Source organism: Cetorhinus maximus, unplaced genomic scaffold (genome assembly GCF_964194155.1).
Source record: "Cetorhinus maximus unplaced genomic scaffold, sCetMax3.hap1.1 HAP1_SCAFFOLD_1435, whole genome shotgun sequence".
NCBI classification, from domain to species: domain Eukaryota; kingdom Metazoa; phylum Chordata; class Chondrichthyes; order Lamniformes; family Cetorhinidae; genus Cetorhinus; species Cetorhinus maximus.
The window spans coordinates 29,292-45,334 of NW_027597376.1; the positions used below are offsets into that span (position 1 = coordinate 29,292).

General features: G+C 52.9%; 1 protein-coding gene across 1 annotated transcript in view; it reads right to left on the bottom strand.

Moving 5' to 3' along the window:
• LOC144676222 (mitogen-activated protein kinase kinase kinase kinase 2-like) overlaps window positions 1-15,064 on the bottom strand; it is a gene marked incomplete at its 3' end in the record, with an annotated part of 42,385 nt that extends 27,321 nt beyond the window's left edge. The window contains exons 1-3 of the mRNA XM_078536710.1: window positions 14,796-15,064; window positions 5,139-5,196; window positions 721-811 (exon numbers count right to left, since the gene is read on the bottom strand). Of these exons, the coding sequence (XP_078392836.1) occupies window positions 721-811; window positions 5,139-5,196; window positions 14,796-14,918 (272 nt within the window). The remainder of the gene's footprint in view (window positions 1-720; window positions 812-5,138; window positions 5,197-14,795) is intronic.
• Between the last annotated feature and the right edge of the window lie 979 nt (window positions 15,065-16,043).

Genomic DNA, 16,043 nt, shown 5'->3' on the forward strand with positions numbered 1-16,043 from the left:
AGCCGCTCAATTCATCCCAGCATAGCTCCAGTCCAGAACCCCGGGGAAGCTCCCTCTCTCCTCTGACTCAGAAGGACGAGTGTTTGAGCCCCACTCCAGAGATTTGAGACTCGTTATCCAGAGCGGTACTCCCAGTGCAGTGCTGAGGGAGCGCCGCACTGTCGGAGGGTCAGTGCTGAGGGAGCGCCGCACTGTCGGAGGGTCAGTGCTGAGGGAGCGCCACACTGTCAGAGGGTCAGTGCTGAGGGAGCGCCGCACTGTCGGAGGGTCAGCGCTGAGGGAGCGCCGCACTGTCGGGGGGTCAGCGCTGAGGGAGCGCCGCACTGTCGTAGGGTCGGAGCTGAGGGAGCGCTGCACTGTCGTAGGGTCGGAGCTGAGGGAGCGCCGCACTGTCGTAGGGTCGGAGCTGAGGGAGCGCCGCACTGTCGGAGGGTCGGAGCTGAGGGAGCGCCGCACTGTTAGAAATGCCTTGAGATGTGAAACGCAGATGCCCTGACACTCTCCTGCAAAGGGTCACTGGATAGTGTTTAGGAATACTGGTTCTTACTCCCCCTCCCCATACCCCAGGGGTTCCCTGCAGATTGGAGTGAGCTATTGTATCGCCACAGTTGCGAGAGGCAGAGGATTGAAGGAAAATGTGATCCCGGTGTTTGTGCCAATGATTTGCACACAGCCCCAGGGGTGCTGGGGGTGGGGGGGGCACAGCATGGTCTCACTCACCTATAATAACTGGCAAAAAAGGCAACGATATTTTGATGTTTACAACCCTTCATCATTGTAATCTCCAACTGTAGGGAAGATACATCATCACCTGGGGAGAGAACAGAGTGAAGAGACATGCATCATTGTACAGCTGTGAAGGTGGTGGTGAGCTGCCTTCTTGAGCCGCTGCAGTCCATGTGGTGTAGGTACACTCACCGTGCTGTTAGGGAGGGAGTTCCAGGATTTTGACCCAGTGACAGTGAAGGAACGGCCGGTATATTTCCAAGTCAGGATGGTGAGTGACTTGAAGGGGAACTTCCAGGTGGTGGTGTTCTCATCTATCTGCTGCCCTTGTCCTTCTAGATGGTAGTGGTCGTGGGTTTGGAAGGTGCTGTCTAAGGAGCCTTGGTGAATTCCCACAGTGCATCTTGTAGATGGTACACACACTGCTGCTACTGTGTGTCGGTGGTGGAGGGAGTGAATGTTTGTGGATGGGGTGCCAATCAAGCTGCTTTGTCCTGGACGGTGTCGAGCTTCTTGAGTGTTGTGGGAGCTGCACTCATCCAGGTAACTGAGGAGTATCCCATCACACTCCTGACTTGTGCCCTGTAGATGTTGGACAGGCTTTGGGGAGTCAGGAGGTGAGTTACTCACTGCAGGATTCCCAGCCTCTGACCTGCTCTTGTAGCTACAGTATTTATATAGCTAGTCCAGTTCAGTTTCTGGTCAATGGTAACCGCCAGGATGTTGATAGTGGGGGATTCAGTGATGGTAATGCTATTGAACATCAAGGGGCGATGGTTAAATTCTCTCTTATTGGAGATGGTCATTGCCTGGCACTTGTGTGGCGTGAATGTTACTTGCCACTTGTCAGCCCAAGCCTGGATATTGTCCAGGTTTTGCTGCATTGGGACATGGACTGCTTCAGCATCTGAGGAGTCGTGAATGGTGCTGAACATTGTGCACTTTAACCCAGCGACAGTGAAGGACCGGCCGATATATTTCCAAGTCAGGATGCTGAGTGATTTGGAGGGGAACTTCCAGGTGGTGGTGTTCCCATCTATCTGCTGTCCTTGTCCTTCTCGATGGTAGAGGTCATGGGATTTTGGGGTCACAGGGTAGTGTTGGTCTGCGATATCAGTCTGGGGTAGCTGAGTGGCACTTTGTCAGCTGTAACCGTAAAAAATCCCCAGGCATCCGGCCTCATATCATTCCTCCAACCTGTAACGGTGTGGAGACACTCTATGAAGTGACATCCTCGTTGCCTGGTCACTGGTTGGGCTGTAACCTGATAACAAAAGCTCAACACTCGAACGCTGGAAATCTGGAAATAGAACAGAAAATGCTGCAAGTCTCAAGGCAGCGAGAGGACAGAAGGGAAGGGTTGTGATGGCTGAAAGGAGGAGCGGTCGAATAACAAATGGGATGACAGTGCAGGGTCAAAGGATTGGGTAACGGGGCAGATAAAGGAAAAAGGGATAGTTGTACAGGAGGTGTCAATGGGAAAAGCAGGAACCTCTCCCAGAGCTGCTGCCCAAACAACACACGATAAACAGAGAAAGAGGAAATTCAAAAGGTGGTGAAAGGGTGGTGGAGGCAGGTGCGATCGAGGTATTCGAAAGGGAATTGGATTGCTACTTGAAGAGAGGGAATGTGCAAGGTTACGGGCGTAAGGCAGGGGAGTGGGACTTGGTGGGACGCTCTTTTAGAGAGCCAGTGCAGACCCGATGGGTCGAATGGCCTCCTTCCGAACTGCAAAGATTCTGTGATACCGGGTCTGAAGCTGTTGGACTCAGCGTCGAGCCCAGAAGGCTGTAAAGTGCCTAACTGGACGATGGAGGGGGGCGGGGCTGTTCCTCCAGCCTGCGCTATGGCAGGCCAAGGACGGAGATGTCAGCGCGAGAGCAAGATGGAGAATTAAAATGACAAGCGACAGGAAGGTCTGGGTCACACTTGCAGACTGAGCAAAGTGGTCACCCAGTCTGCGTTTGGTCTCCCCAGTGTAGGGGAGACCACGTTGGGAGCAGTGAATGCAGTAGACCAAACTGAAGGAGGTGCAAGTGAAGCCCTGCTTCACCTGGAAGGAGTGTTTGGGGCCTTGGACGGTGAGGAGGGAGGAGGTAAAGGGGCAGGCGTTACACCTCCTGCGATTGCATGGGAAGGTGCCGTGGGAAGGGGATGAGGTGTTGAGGCGGGGTGGGGTGGGGGGGGCGGTGACTGAGCAGGGGACCAGGGTGTCCGGGAGGGAACGGTCCCTCTGGAATGCTGACAGGAGAGGGGAATTGTGCGTTTGGTGGTGGCATCAGGCTGGAGTCGGTGGAAAAGGCAGAGGATGGTCCTTTGAATACGGAGGCTGGTGCCATGGGAAGTGAGGGCGAGGGAAGACCAAATGTGGCTCTGGGAGCGAGGGGAAGGGGTGAGGGCAGGGGTGCGGGAAATGGGATGAACAGGGTCGGGGTGGGGTGGGGAATTCCTGAGGAAAAAGGAAGACATATCAGAAGTACTGGCGGGGAAGGTTACATCATCAGAACAGATGCAACAGAGAAACTGGGAGAATAGAAGTGTAGTCAAAAGTAGTTGTGCGAGTCTTTGGGTTTGTATTGAACATTAATAGATAGCCTATCTCCAATAACGGAGACACAGAAACTGAAGAAGGGAAGAGAAGAGTCAGAGATGGATCAGGTGAAGAAACGAGAAGGGTGGAAACTGGAAACAAAGTCATTGGAATTTTCCAGCTCGGGGTGAGAGCAGGAAGCAGGACCGATACAGTCACCAATGTACCAGAAAAAGGGAGCCTGCGTAGGACTGGAATAATTAGTGTTCCACATATCACACAAAAAAAGACAGGCAGAGCTAGGAGCCATATGGGTACCCATTGCAACACCTTTTATTTGGAGGAGGTGAGTGGGGTTGAAGGAGAAGTTGTTCAGAAAGAGAACAAGCTTACTCAGGTGGAGGGTGGTGTTGGATGCGAACTGGTTGGCCTTCCGTTTGAGGAAGAAGCAGAGAACTCTGAGAACATCCTGGTGGGCGATGGACGTGTAGAGGGATTAGATATCTGTATTGAAGAATAAATGGTTAGGGCCAGGAAACTAGAAACTGTTAAAAGTGATGTACGGATTGGAAGGGACATCAATGTAGGTAGGAAGAGACAGGACAAGGGGAGAAAAAGTGGAATAAAAACACAAAGTGCTGGAAAAACTCAGCAGGTCTGACAGAATCTGCAGAGAGGAAGACAGAGTTAACGTTTCGAGTCCGTCTGACTCTTCTTCAGAGCTAAAGGGGAGTAGAAACGTGGTGAAATATAAACTGTTTAAGGGGGGGTGGGACAGGTGAAGCTGGATAGAAGGCCAGTGATAGGTGGGGGCAAAGGAGAGATTGCAAAAGATGTCATAGACAGAAGGTCGAAGGGGTGTTGATGGTGGGTGATACTGGCTAAAGGAGGTGCTAATGGTGACATTAAGAGTAGAAAGCAGAAAATTAGGGGGAACTTTTTCACTCAGAGAGTGGTGAGAGTGTGGAACGAGCTACCATCGGACGTGGTAAATGCGGGCTCACTCTTAAGTTTTAAGAATAAATTAGATAGATACATGGATGGGAGAGGTCTGGAGGGTTATGGACTGGGTGCAGGTCAATGGGACTAGCGGAATAATATTTCGGCACAGACTAGAAGGGCCGAATGGCCTATTTTCTGTGCTGTAGCGTTATATGGTTCTAAAGTAATAATAGCCGGAGCAGGGTAAGCACTCTAGAAAGTGACAGGTGGCCCTAGTGGGGGGTGGGGTGGGGGGAAGGGACGATGGTTAGAAAAAAGATCGAAAATAGGCTAAAAGATGGGGATAAAACAAAGAATGGAAATGGAAATAAATTTTGAAAATAATGAAAATAAGTGGGAAAAAAATTGAATTAAAAAAAATAAAAATGAATATTTGAAAAAAAGGGGATCGGAAAAGGGCGTGGGGATGGAGGAGAGAGTTCACGATCTGAAGTTGTTGAACTCAGTGTCAAGTCCGGAAGGCTGTAAAGTGCCTAGTCGGAAGATGAGGTGCTGTTCCTTCAGTTTGCGTTGAGCTTCACTGGAACAATGCAGCAAGCCAAGGACAGACATGTGGGCATGAGAGCAGGGTGGAGTGTTAAAATGGCAAGCGACAGGGAGGTCTGGGTCATGCTTGCGGACAGACCGAAGGTGTTCCGCAAAGCGGTCACCCAGTCTGCGTTTGGTCTCTCCGACGTAGAGGAGACTCCGAAGAATGGTCACAAGGACTCAAAACGTTAACTCTGTCTCTCTCTCTCTCCACAAAGGCTGTCAGACCATCTGAGGGTTTTTCCAGTGTTGTCTGTGTTTGTTTCAGATTCCCAGCATCTGCAGTATTTTGCTTTTACCTCAGTGTCCCAGAAACCTTGTTAACTGATGGTTTGATAGATTGGGAGCTTACCAGGATCCAGTTTGATGACCTTGACAGCTGATAGTTCACTAGTCTCTGTGTTACGAGCCTAGAGAAGAGAGGAGATGACAGTGAAAATGAGAAGCTCTCTCCTTCAGCCCTGCTGCGCAGAGCAAAAAAAGTAGATCAAAGCTCAGAACAGACTCATTCATCTCACAGCCTAGCGTTCCCAAAATAGCCCAGCAGATGGGGTTAGGAACCACACTGCAGGCACCTTGAACATTGCAGAGAGTAACAGAAAGAATACTGCAACATCCATGGGCGACTTGTACATAGAGAGATCTCACTGATAACAACCAGCAGACAGTTCATCTGTTTCTAGTGATATTGGTTGGGGAATAAATATTGGCCCGGCGTGGGATCTTTTACACTCACCCGAGAGGGCAGACGGGGTCTCAGTTTAATGTCTCATCCTGAAAGACTGCACCTCCGACAGTGCGGCGCTCCCTCAGCACTGACCCTCCGACAGTGCGGCGCTCCCTCAGCACTGACCCTCCGACAGTGCGGCGCTCCCACAGTACTGACCCTCCGACAGCGCGGCGCTCCCTCAGCACTGACCCTCCGACAGCGCGGCGCTCCCTCAGCACTGACCCTCCGACAGCGCGGCGCTCCCTCAGCACTGACCCTCCGACAGTGCGGCGCTCCCTCAGCACTGACCCTCCGACAGTGCGGCGCTCCCTCAGCACTGACCCTCCGACAGTGCGGCGCTCCCTCAGCACTGACCCTCCGACAGTGCGGCGCTCCCTCAGCACTGACCCTCCCCTGAAGCGCCTTGGGATGTTAAAGGCGCCATATAAATGCAAGCTTTCACTGATGAGGGGTTTGCCAACCTTTTAGCACGCTGTCTCCGATATATTTTACAGCAGATAAATGAGAGGCTTTGAAGAGGAGTGAATTTGATTTGAATGGCTCCTGGTCTGCCTCCCAGGGTTGTACTTGCTTGCAGTATGCGTAATGCAGCTGGATCTGGCAACAGAGTTCTCCAGGCAACACTGATGTTGGTAACCCTCGCAGTGGTGCGCTGGCAACTGACAGTAACAGGAAGATGCTGAGCACTGTTGCACAAGCGAGTTGGCAGTGATGACAAAGGCTGTGCTTAGGCCATAATATGTCACTGACAGGAAAGGCTTGGGTTATCGCTGTCTTACACACTCGAGGCTCAGTGCAGAACTACAAATACAGTCAAGTCCAACATCACTCCCACGCCTCCCTGCACTTCCACAGCGGAGAGGCTTCAGATAGAGACAGGGTCAAAACGCAGGTCAAATACACACTCGTGTCCAAGGAAGGGGAGGGGATTGAGACTGATGAATCCCTTCGATTTAGCATCAAGGCATCACCTCCCTCCCCAAAAAGTGTTGCTTAATCGTGTGGTGGTAAATAACTCGCGGTTACTGCAATCCCATGTATGAAAATCAGATATCTGGGTCATTGTCACATTACTGTTTGTGGAATCTTGCTGTGCACAATTTGGCTGTTCCATTTCCTACAACAGTGACCACACTTCAAAATAAATAAATGTCCTTCCTCATCTGTGAAACGCTTCGGGACGTCCTGAGGTAATGCTGTACCTGTCCTGGGAGTGTTTGATGGGGACAGTGTAGAGGGAGCTTTACTCTGTATCTAACCCTGTGCTGTACCTGTCCTGGAAGTGTTTGATGGGGACAGTGTAGAGGGAGCTTTACTCTGTATCTAACCCTGTGCTGTACCTGTCCTGGGAGTGTTTGATGGGGACAGTGTAGAGGGAGCTTCACTCTGTATCTAACCCCGTGCTGTACCTGTCCTGGGAGTGTTTGATGGGGACGGTGTAGAGGGAGCTTTACTCTGTATCTAACCCCATGCTGTCCCTGTCCTGGGAGTGTTTGATGGGGACAATGTAGAGGGAGCTTTACTCTGTATCTAACCCCGTGCTGTACCTGTCCTGAGAGTGTTTGATGGGGACAGTGTAGAGGGAGCTTTACTCTGTATCTAACCCCGTGCTGTACCTGTCCTGGTAGTGTTTGATGGGGACCATGTAGAGGGAGCTTTACTCTGTATCTAACCCTGTGCTGTACCTGTCCTGGGAGAGTTTGATGGGGATAGTGTAGAGGGAGCTTTACTCTGTATCTAACCCCGTGCTGTACCTGTCCTGGGAGTGCTTGATGGGGACGGTGTAAAGGGAGCTTTACTCTGTATCTAACCCCGTGCTGTACCTGTCCTGGGAGTGTTTGATGGGGACAGTGTAGAGGGAGCTTTACTCTGTATCTAACCCCGTGCTGTACCTGTCCTGGGAGTGTTTGATGGGGACAGTGTAGAGGGAGCTTTACTCTGTATCTAACCCCGTGCTGTACCTGTCCTGGGAGTGTTTGATGGGGACAGTGTAGAGGGAGCTTTACTCTGTATCTAACCCCGTGCTGTACCTGTTCTGGGAGTGTTTGATGGGGACAGCGTAGAGGGAGATTTACTCTGTATCTAACCCCGTGCTATACCTGCCCTGCGAGTGTTTGATGGGGACAGTGTAGAGGGAGCTTTACTCTGTATCTAACCCCGTGCTGTACCTGTCCTGGGAGTGTTTGATGGGGACGGTGTAGAGGAAGCTTTACTCTGTATCTAACCCCGTGCTGTACCTGCCCTGGGAGTGTTTGATGGAGACAGTGTAGAGGGAGCTTTACTCTGTATCTAACCCCGTGCTGTACCTGTCCTGGGAGTGTTTGATGGAGAAGGTGTAGAGGGAGCTTTACTCAGTATCTAACCCCGTGCTGTACCTGTCCTGGGAGTGTTTGATGGAGAAGGTGTAGAGGGAGCTTTACTCAGTATCTAACCCCGTGCCAAGGAGCGTGTTATGTTCTCGTGCTGATTTCCTGTATCTGAGCGTGTGAGGTGATGAGACAGGGTTTCACACGGTCGGAACCTTAGAATCTGGGGAGGGTGGAGCCCATGCAGAGATGAGCTGCTTCCTTTGCCACCTCTGTGACTGGTTTCCTGTGATGTTCAAACCCAGCAGAACAGGGCACAGTTCACACAGTTTGCGCTGTCCCCAAACCCGTGCACATCGCAAGCAGTGCTTGTTTATTTAAAGGCCACCCATATACTTCACATACCTCACATTTGTAAGCTTGTGATGAAGCCTGCCCCCATGTGCACATGATCCCATAAACAGCACCCAAAGAATTCCAAGACCCGGCTTCGGTTTTGGAGACAGACTTCTGCAGTCTGACCACAATCTGTGGAAATAAGTTATTCTTTTGACCTCCCCTTCTCAAGAATCTGACAGGAGGCCATTCGGTCCATCTTGCCTGTGTTGGCTCTTTGAAAGATCTATCCAATTAGTCCCACTCCCCCTCCCCGCTCTCTCTCTCCCCCACAGTGCTGCAAATTTCTCCTTTTCGAGTATTTATCTCATTCCCCCCCTTTTGAAAGTTCCTATTGAATCTGCTTCCACCGCCCTTTCTGGCAGCGCCTTCCAGATCACAACAACTCGCTGTGTAAAAAAAACATTCTCCTCATCTCCCCCTCTGGCTCTTTTCCCGATTCTCTTCCATCTCCCACCAAGCAGAAATATCCAGCATTCTGTCTCAGCCCAGCGCACTTGTTAGATTTTCTCTCATCTCTCTTTCGCAGTAACCGTTGTTCTCTCTTTCTCTCCCCTTCCTCTTTCTAGTCCAGTGAATCTACAGCGACCATATCCACAAGGTGTTACGTGCTGCTGATGGTGGGGTGTTCAAAACTCATCCAAAACACTCCATCGGTGACCAAGATACTCATTCAACATCACCGAACGCTTTTCCGCTATCACTGTGATATCCATGGTTCAGCGGGTGGCTCTTCCCTCTCTCGTCTGAGTCTGAGATTTGTGGGTTCATGTCTCTACCACAGAGATATCAGCACATAATCCAAGCTGATAGTCCCAATGCCTGCGCTGAGGGAGCGCCGCACTGTCGGAGGGTCAGCGCTGAGGGAGCGCCGCGCTGTCGGAGGGTCAGCGCTGAGGTAGCGCCGCGCTGTCGGAGGGTCAGCGCTGAGGTAGCGCCGCGCTGTCGGAGGGTCAGCGCTGAGGGAGCGCCGCGCTGTCGGAGGGTCAGCGCTGAGGGAGCGCCGCGCTGTCGGAGGGTCAGCGCTGAGGGAGCGCCGCGCTGTCGGAGGGTCAGCGCTGAGGGAGCGCCGCGCTGTCGGAGGGTCAGCGCTGAGGGAGCGCCGCGCTGTCGGAGGGTCAGCGCTGAGGGAGCGCCGCGCTGTCGGAGGGTCAGCGCTGAGGGAGCGCCGCGCTGTCGGAGGGTCAGCGCTGAGGGAGCGCCGCGCTGTCGGAGGGTCAGCGCTGAGGGAGCGCCGCGCTGTCGGAGGGTCAGCGCTGAGGGAGCGCCACGCTGTCGGAGGGTCAGCACTGAGGGAGCGCCGCGCTGTCGGAGGGTCAGCGCTGAGGGAGCGCCGCGCTGTCGGAGGGTCAGCGCTGAGGGAGCGCCGGGCTGTCGGAGGGTCAGCGCTGAGGGAGCGCCGCCCTGTCGGAGGGTCAGCGCTGAGGGAGCGCCGCACTGTCGGAGGGTCAGCGCTGAGGGAGAGCCGCACTGTCGGAGGGTCAGCGCTGAGGGAGAGCCGCACTGTCAGAGGTGCCGTCTTTAAGGATGAGACATTAAACCAAGGCCCCGTCTGCCCTCTCGGGTGGGTGTAAAAGATCCCACGGCCACTATTGGGAGAACAGCAGGGAGGAGTTCTCGCAAGTGTCCTGGGGCCAATATTTACCCCTCAACCTACATCACTAAAAACAGATGATCTGGGTCATTATCACATTGCTGTTTGTGGGAGCTTGCTGTGCGTAAATGGGCTGCTGAGTTTCCTACATCACAACAGGGACCACACTTCAAAAAAAAAAGCCCTTCATTGTGTGTGAAACACTCTGGGACGTCCCGAGGGGGTGACAGGAGCCCCTCTATCCAAGATGCTCCTTCAAACTTACCCCTCCCTGAGCTTTGGGTTCCGTCTCCTTACCGTGTCCTCTGGATAAGGGCAGCAGTGATTTGGCTGAGCTGGAGTTTACAGAGGCTGCAATAGGGGAGGACGGCCGGGAGCAGAGAGAGAGTTGATGGTCAGCTTGAGTTTACACTGACTGAGCTTCCAGCTCAAGTGAAACTTTAACTTCCAGACAGAATGGAACAGTGGAATTCCCCCAGGGAGACAGTCCACGTGAACCTTCCAACTCCATCCGACAGGGATACTGTGAATTACTCTCCAAGTTCTGAGTAGATTGAAACACATCGGAAACAATCACAGAGAAGGTGATTGTTACACGTCCCACAAGTCTGAGAACGTGTGTTAACAACCTGCATTTAACTAGCACCTTGAACACAGAGCAACATTCCCCAGGTGCTTCATAGGAACATAAATCAGGCAGGAATCTGACCCGAGCCACTTGCGGAGTTATTAGGGACTGAAAGGAACAGTAGCAATTCCTGCTGTTTAGTTTCACTCGGCAAGAATTCTGTTAAACTGCAAAACCTCGGACTGTCCCCATCAAACACTCTCAGGGCAGGTACAGCACGGGGTTAGATACAGAGTAAAGCTCCCTCTACACTGTCCCCATCAAACACTCCCAGGACAGGTACAGCACAGGGTTAGATACAGAGTAAAGCTCCCTCTACACCGTCCCCATCAAACACTCCCAGGACAGGTACAGCACAGGGTTAGATACAGAGTAAAGCTCCCTCTACACTGTCCCCATCAAACACTCCCAGGACAGGTACAGCACGGGGTTAGATACAGAGTAAATCTCCCTCTACACCGTCCCCATCAAACACTCCCAGGACAGGTACAGCACGGGGTTAGATACAGAGTAAAACTCCCTCCACACCGTCCCCATCAAACACTCCCAGGACAGGTACAGCACGGGGTTAGATACACAGTAAAGCTCCCTCTACACCGTCCCCATCAAACACTCCCAGGACAGGTACAGCACGGGGTTAGACGCAGAGTAAAGCTCACTCTACACCGTCCCCATCAAACACTCCCAGGACAGGTACAGCACGGGGTTAGACGCAGAGTAAAGCTCCCTCTACACTGTCCCCATCAAACACTCCCAGGACAGGTACAGCACGGGGTTAGATACAGAGTAAAGCTCCCTCTACACTGTCCCCATCAAACACTCCCAGGACAGGTACAGCACGGGGTTAGATACAGAGTAAAGCTCCCTCTACACTGTCCCCATCAAACACTCCCAGGACAGGTACAGCACGGGGTTAGATACAGAGTAAAGGGTGTTGGGATAAAAATATCTCCTGTTTTCCACGTATAATTGAGAACTGTGACTGGGCCGCTCATGGTCCTAATTGTTTTCCAATCCTGTGGGTACACTGCCCTTTTAAGTTCCATCGGGCTGCTCTGTAGTTAACAGTGGAACGTTAGGCTCGCAGGTTACAGGAAAACCACATGTGTAACTGAACTTGTTACTTCCTCTACCAGCTGTCACTATGAACATGTTACTGAATCTTCAGCTCCACCCGTCTACAAGGCTATGCCTACCGGGGCCCTTGCCACGCTCTCTGCTCAGGCTGGAATTCGGCCCCTCCTCTGTGGTGCTTTGATAGACCGTCACTGTAACAAAGATGACCTTGGCCACCTCACTGGACTGGGCCGCTCCTCACCAAGCGAGCGCTGACACTGGGCGGCGGCGAGATATTCGACCGTGCGGGTTCGCGCTGCCAAGACCAGCCCTGCCTGTCTGCGGCAAGGCACACGCCTCCCAGCAGCAGGGGTGGGGGCCAGCCCTCTGCGAAGGGCCCTGGCGGAAGGTTCTGGACACCCCGAGTACTCCAAAACACAGGGGTGGTGCGTGTTTGGAGGGCTATTTAAACGGGGCATCGTGGCCATGACAAAAACCCACCCCCATAGTTCCTCAGGCAACGGACACATGAAAGATCCCAAGTCAGGCCATAGTACAGGACCCTGCACACGCCCCCCTGCCTACTCTGCTCAACATTGTTGTGTTAAACTTCCAGGAAGGTAGGCCGAGGAAGGTTCTTGGCAAGGCCAGTCCCAACACAACACAAGCAAATGGTGCAAAGCTGCTACCCCACCCCCCTACCCCCAACGAGCCAGCGGATAGTACCCCAGGCTGCGGCTAGTGCTAAAACTGGCCTCAGTGCCGTGGGCTTGGGTTAGTCGTGGGGAAGAAGGAGTGAGGGAGGAAAAAAAAAGTCTGGGTCCCCGCTCCACTGGTGTGACCGCTGCTAATGCGCTGGTGGAAGTGGGACGGGGTGGGGGGGAGGGCGGGGGGAGATCTGGCTGGTTTAAGGTGCCCCCTCCTTTTCGAATACAGTGAATAACTGGCCACTTGGTCAAGGGGAGAGATCGTCACCGGTGGCGGGAGCCAGCGTCTTCAGGAGAGGAGGGGTTCAGGTTGTGTGGGGGGTGGGGGGCGGGTGGTGGTAGGAGAGCAGCAATCCTCCCCACGCGAGTGCGGACAAACCCTCTCTCACGGTCTGGGCTCTTGGTGCAGTTTGTCCAGTGTCCTTCACTCTCCGGCAGAGAGAGTAGCCCCTGCTGCCCAATAACTTCACAAGGAGTAAGGAAGGAAAACCACAACAGTGGCTACATCTTTGATATATTTTACACGCTGATGTGCATGATAGTATAAAATTTAGCTCAACTGCCTGTAACGGTGAAGGGGAACCGATGCTTTCAGTTTTACTAAAGTATCACTGACTACATGACTGAAATCTTGACATCGCTATCGCCTCCTCACTCCACTATCCCAACGCTCTCCTGGCGACTCTCCCACACTCGACTCTCCGTAAACTTCAGCTCATCCAAAACTCTGCTGCCCCCGTGTCCGAACTCGCACCGAGTACCCTTCACCCATCACCCCCTGTGCTCACACTGACCCACACTGGCTCCCGGTCCAGAAAACACCAATTTAAAAATCCTTACCCATGTTTTCAAACACTTCCTCGCTTACCCCACCCTCATCTCTGTAACGTCCTCCAGTCCCTATACCCCTCCCTATCTCTGTAACCTCCTCCATCCCCTACACCCCTATCTCTGTAACCTCCTCCAGTCCCTACACCCCTCCCTATCTCTGTAACCTCCTCCATCCCCTACAACCCTCCCTATCTCTGTAACCTCCTCCAGTCCCTACACCCCTCCCTATCTCTGTAACCTCCTCCATCCCCTACAACCCTCCCTATCTCTGTAACCTCCTCCAGTCCCTACACCCCTCCCTATCTCTGTAACCTCCTCCATCCCCTACAACCCTCCCTATCTCTGTGACCTCCTCCATCCCCTACAATCCCAAGGTTTCTGTGCTCCTCCAATTCCGGCCTCTTAAGCATCCCCCGATTCCCATCGCTCCACCATTGGCGGCCGTGCCTTCAGCTGCCTGGGGCCCTAAGCTCTGGAATTCCCTCACTAAACCTCTCCGCCTCTCTCTCCCCTCCTTTAAGACACTACTTAAAACTGATCTCTTTGACCGAGCTTTTGGACACCTGTCCCTAATCTCTCATCGGCCTCTTGTAAAACAGCTTGGGACGTCATTTCCATGTTCAGTCCTTGGGAACATCAGTAATTACCATGGGGAAACAGACAGTCAACATGTGTGAATGTTAATCTCTTTATCTGGTTCCCCTGTCTCTTCCCAGGATGCTAACGGACTCTGGATGGAGAGTAAAGTCTTTACAGTTGCCTTCCCTCAGTAGCGACCCTCCGACAGTGCGGCGCTCCCTCAGTAATGACCCTCTGACAGTGCGGCGCTCCCTCAGCACTGACCCTCCGACAGTGCGGCACTCCCTCAGCACTGACCCTCCGACAGTGCGGCGCTCCCTCAGCACTGACCCTCCGACAGTGCGGCGCTCCCTCAGCACTGACCCTCCGACAGTGCGGTGCTCCCTCAGCACTGATCGTTGGACAGCATGGCCCTCCCTCAGCACCGACCCTCTGGCAAAGCGGCGCTCCCTCAGTATTGACCCTCCGACAATTCAGTGCTCCCTCAGCACTGACCCTTGGACAGTACTGACCCTCTGACAGTACGGTGCCCCCTCAGCATTGACCCTCCCTCAGCACTGACCCTCCGACAGTGCGGCGCTCCCTCAGCACTGACCCTCCAACAGTGCGGCGCTCCCTCAGCACTGACCCTCCGACAGTGCGGCGCTCCCTCAGCACTGACCCTCCGACAGTGCGGCACTCCCTCAGTACTGACCCTCCGACAGTGCGGCGCTCCCTCAGCACTGACCCTCCGACAGTGCGGTGCTCCCTCAGTACTGACTCTCCGACAGTACTAACACCTAGGGAGAGTCAGTCTGGGTGATAGAGTGTAATTCTCTGCAGTAGGGGCTCAAACCCACTGTCTCGGGTTGGATCGTGGGCTACCTACTGATCCACACCTAAAACCAATACCTCACGCACTTGCACAAAAAAAAATGATTGAAAGCTAGCAGTTTCTAAAAGTGAATGCTTGGAAGAGAGTGGTTGAATCTTGTTGATTTGAAAAGTTCAATGTTACTGGGTAAACAGGAGGTAAGATCGGTATCAGTAGAAAAGGAACAGCAGTGAGGTAGAAAACGGAAATGAGAGAGAGAGAGAGAGCGAATGCAGAGAGGGGGAGAGAGAGAGAGAAAGACAGACAGAGACAGAGAGGTTACGACTTCTCCTTTTCTTCGAGGTTTGCATTTTTAACAAAAACCGCACCTTAAACACATCACCATACGTCCCACTCCCGATTCGCTGGATCAACTCAAACTCATCCATGGGGTTTTTGTCAGAGATGACCAGCTCCATCTCGGGCACGTCATAAAACACACTGTTCATCATCGTCGGCAGATCTGTCCCTGCAGCCCACTCCAGCAAAATCTCTCTCTCGCCCGCCTGCTCTCTCGACCCTGCCGACACCAGTTGCAGGCTCCTTCTGAGCGGCTCTTAAGACATTGTGCTTGCGATATCTCTCCTCACATCGACTCACTTTTCCTGTTCCTGTCATGCGCAGATATGCAGCCAGTGACAAGGTAGCCTTATCGTTCTCGGTCTCTCCGACAAAGCGTGACACCTCCAGGCTGAACTCCTTTGACACTATCAACATCCTGGGGGCTACCATTGACCAGAAACCGAACTGGACCCAACCACAGAAATACTGTGGCTACAAGAGCAGGTCAGAGGCTGGGAATCCTGTGGTGAGTAACTCACCTCCTGACTCCCCAAAGCCTGTCCACCAACTACAAGGCACAAGTCAGGAGTGTGATGGAATACTCTCCACTTGCCTGGATGAGTGCAGCTCCCACAACACTCAAGAAGCTCAACACCGTCCAGGACAAAGCAGCCCCGCTTGACTGGCACCCCATCCACAAACATTCACTCCCTCCACCACCGACGCACAGTAGCAGCAGTGTGTGTACCATCTACAAGATGCACTGCAGCAACTCACCAAGGTTCCTTAGACAGCACCTTCCAAACCCACGATCATTAGCACCTAGAAGGACAAGGGCAGAAGATAGATGGGAACACCACCACCTGCAAGTTCCCCTTCAAGTCACTCACCATCCTGACTTGGAAATATATCGGCCGTTCCTTCACTGTCACTGGGTCAAAATCCTGGAACTCCCTCCCTAACAGCACTGTGGGTGTACCTACACCACAGGGACTGCAGCGGCTCAAGAAGGCAGCTCACCGCCACCTTCTCAAGGGGCAACTAGGGATGGGCAATAAATGCTGGGCCCAGCCAGCGAAGCCCACATCCTGTGAAAGAAATAACTGTTAAAAAAAAAAACAGCAAAGCAGTTGATTTCAAACCATCTCTGCAAAACAGAATTACAGTTGGGACTCGCATCTCTCCAGCTCCTTTCACCTCCACAGGACGTTCCGAAGTGCTTCACAGACAATGAAGGACTCTTTTTTTTTGAAGTGTAGACCCCCTTGTATTGCAGGAAACGTGGCAGCCATTTT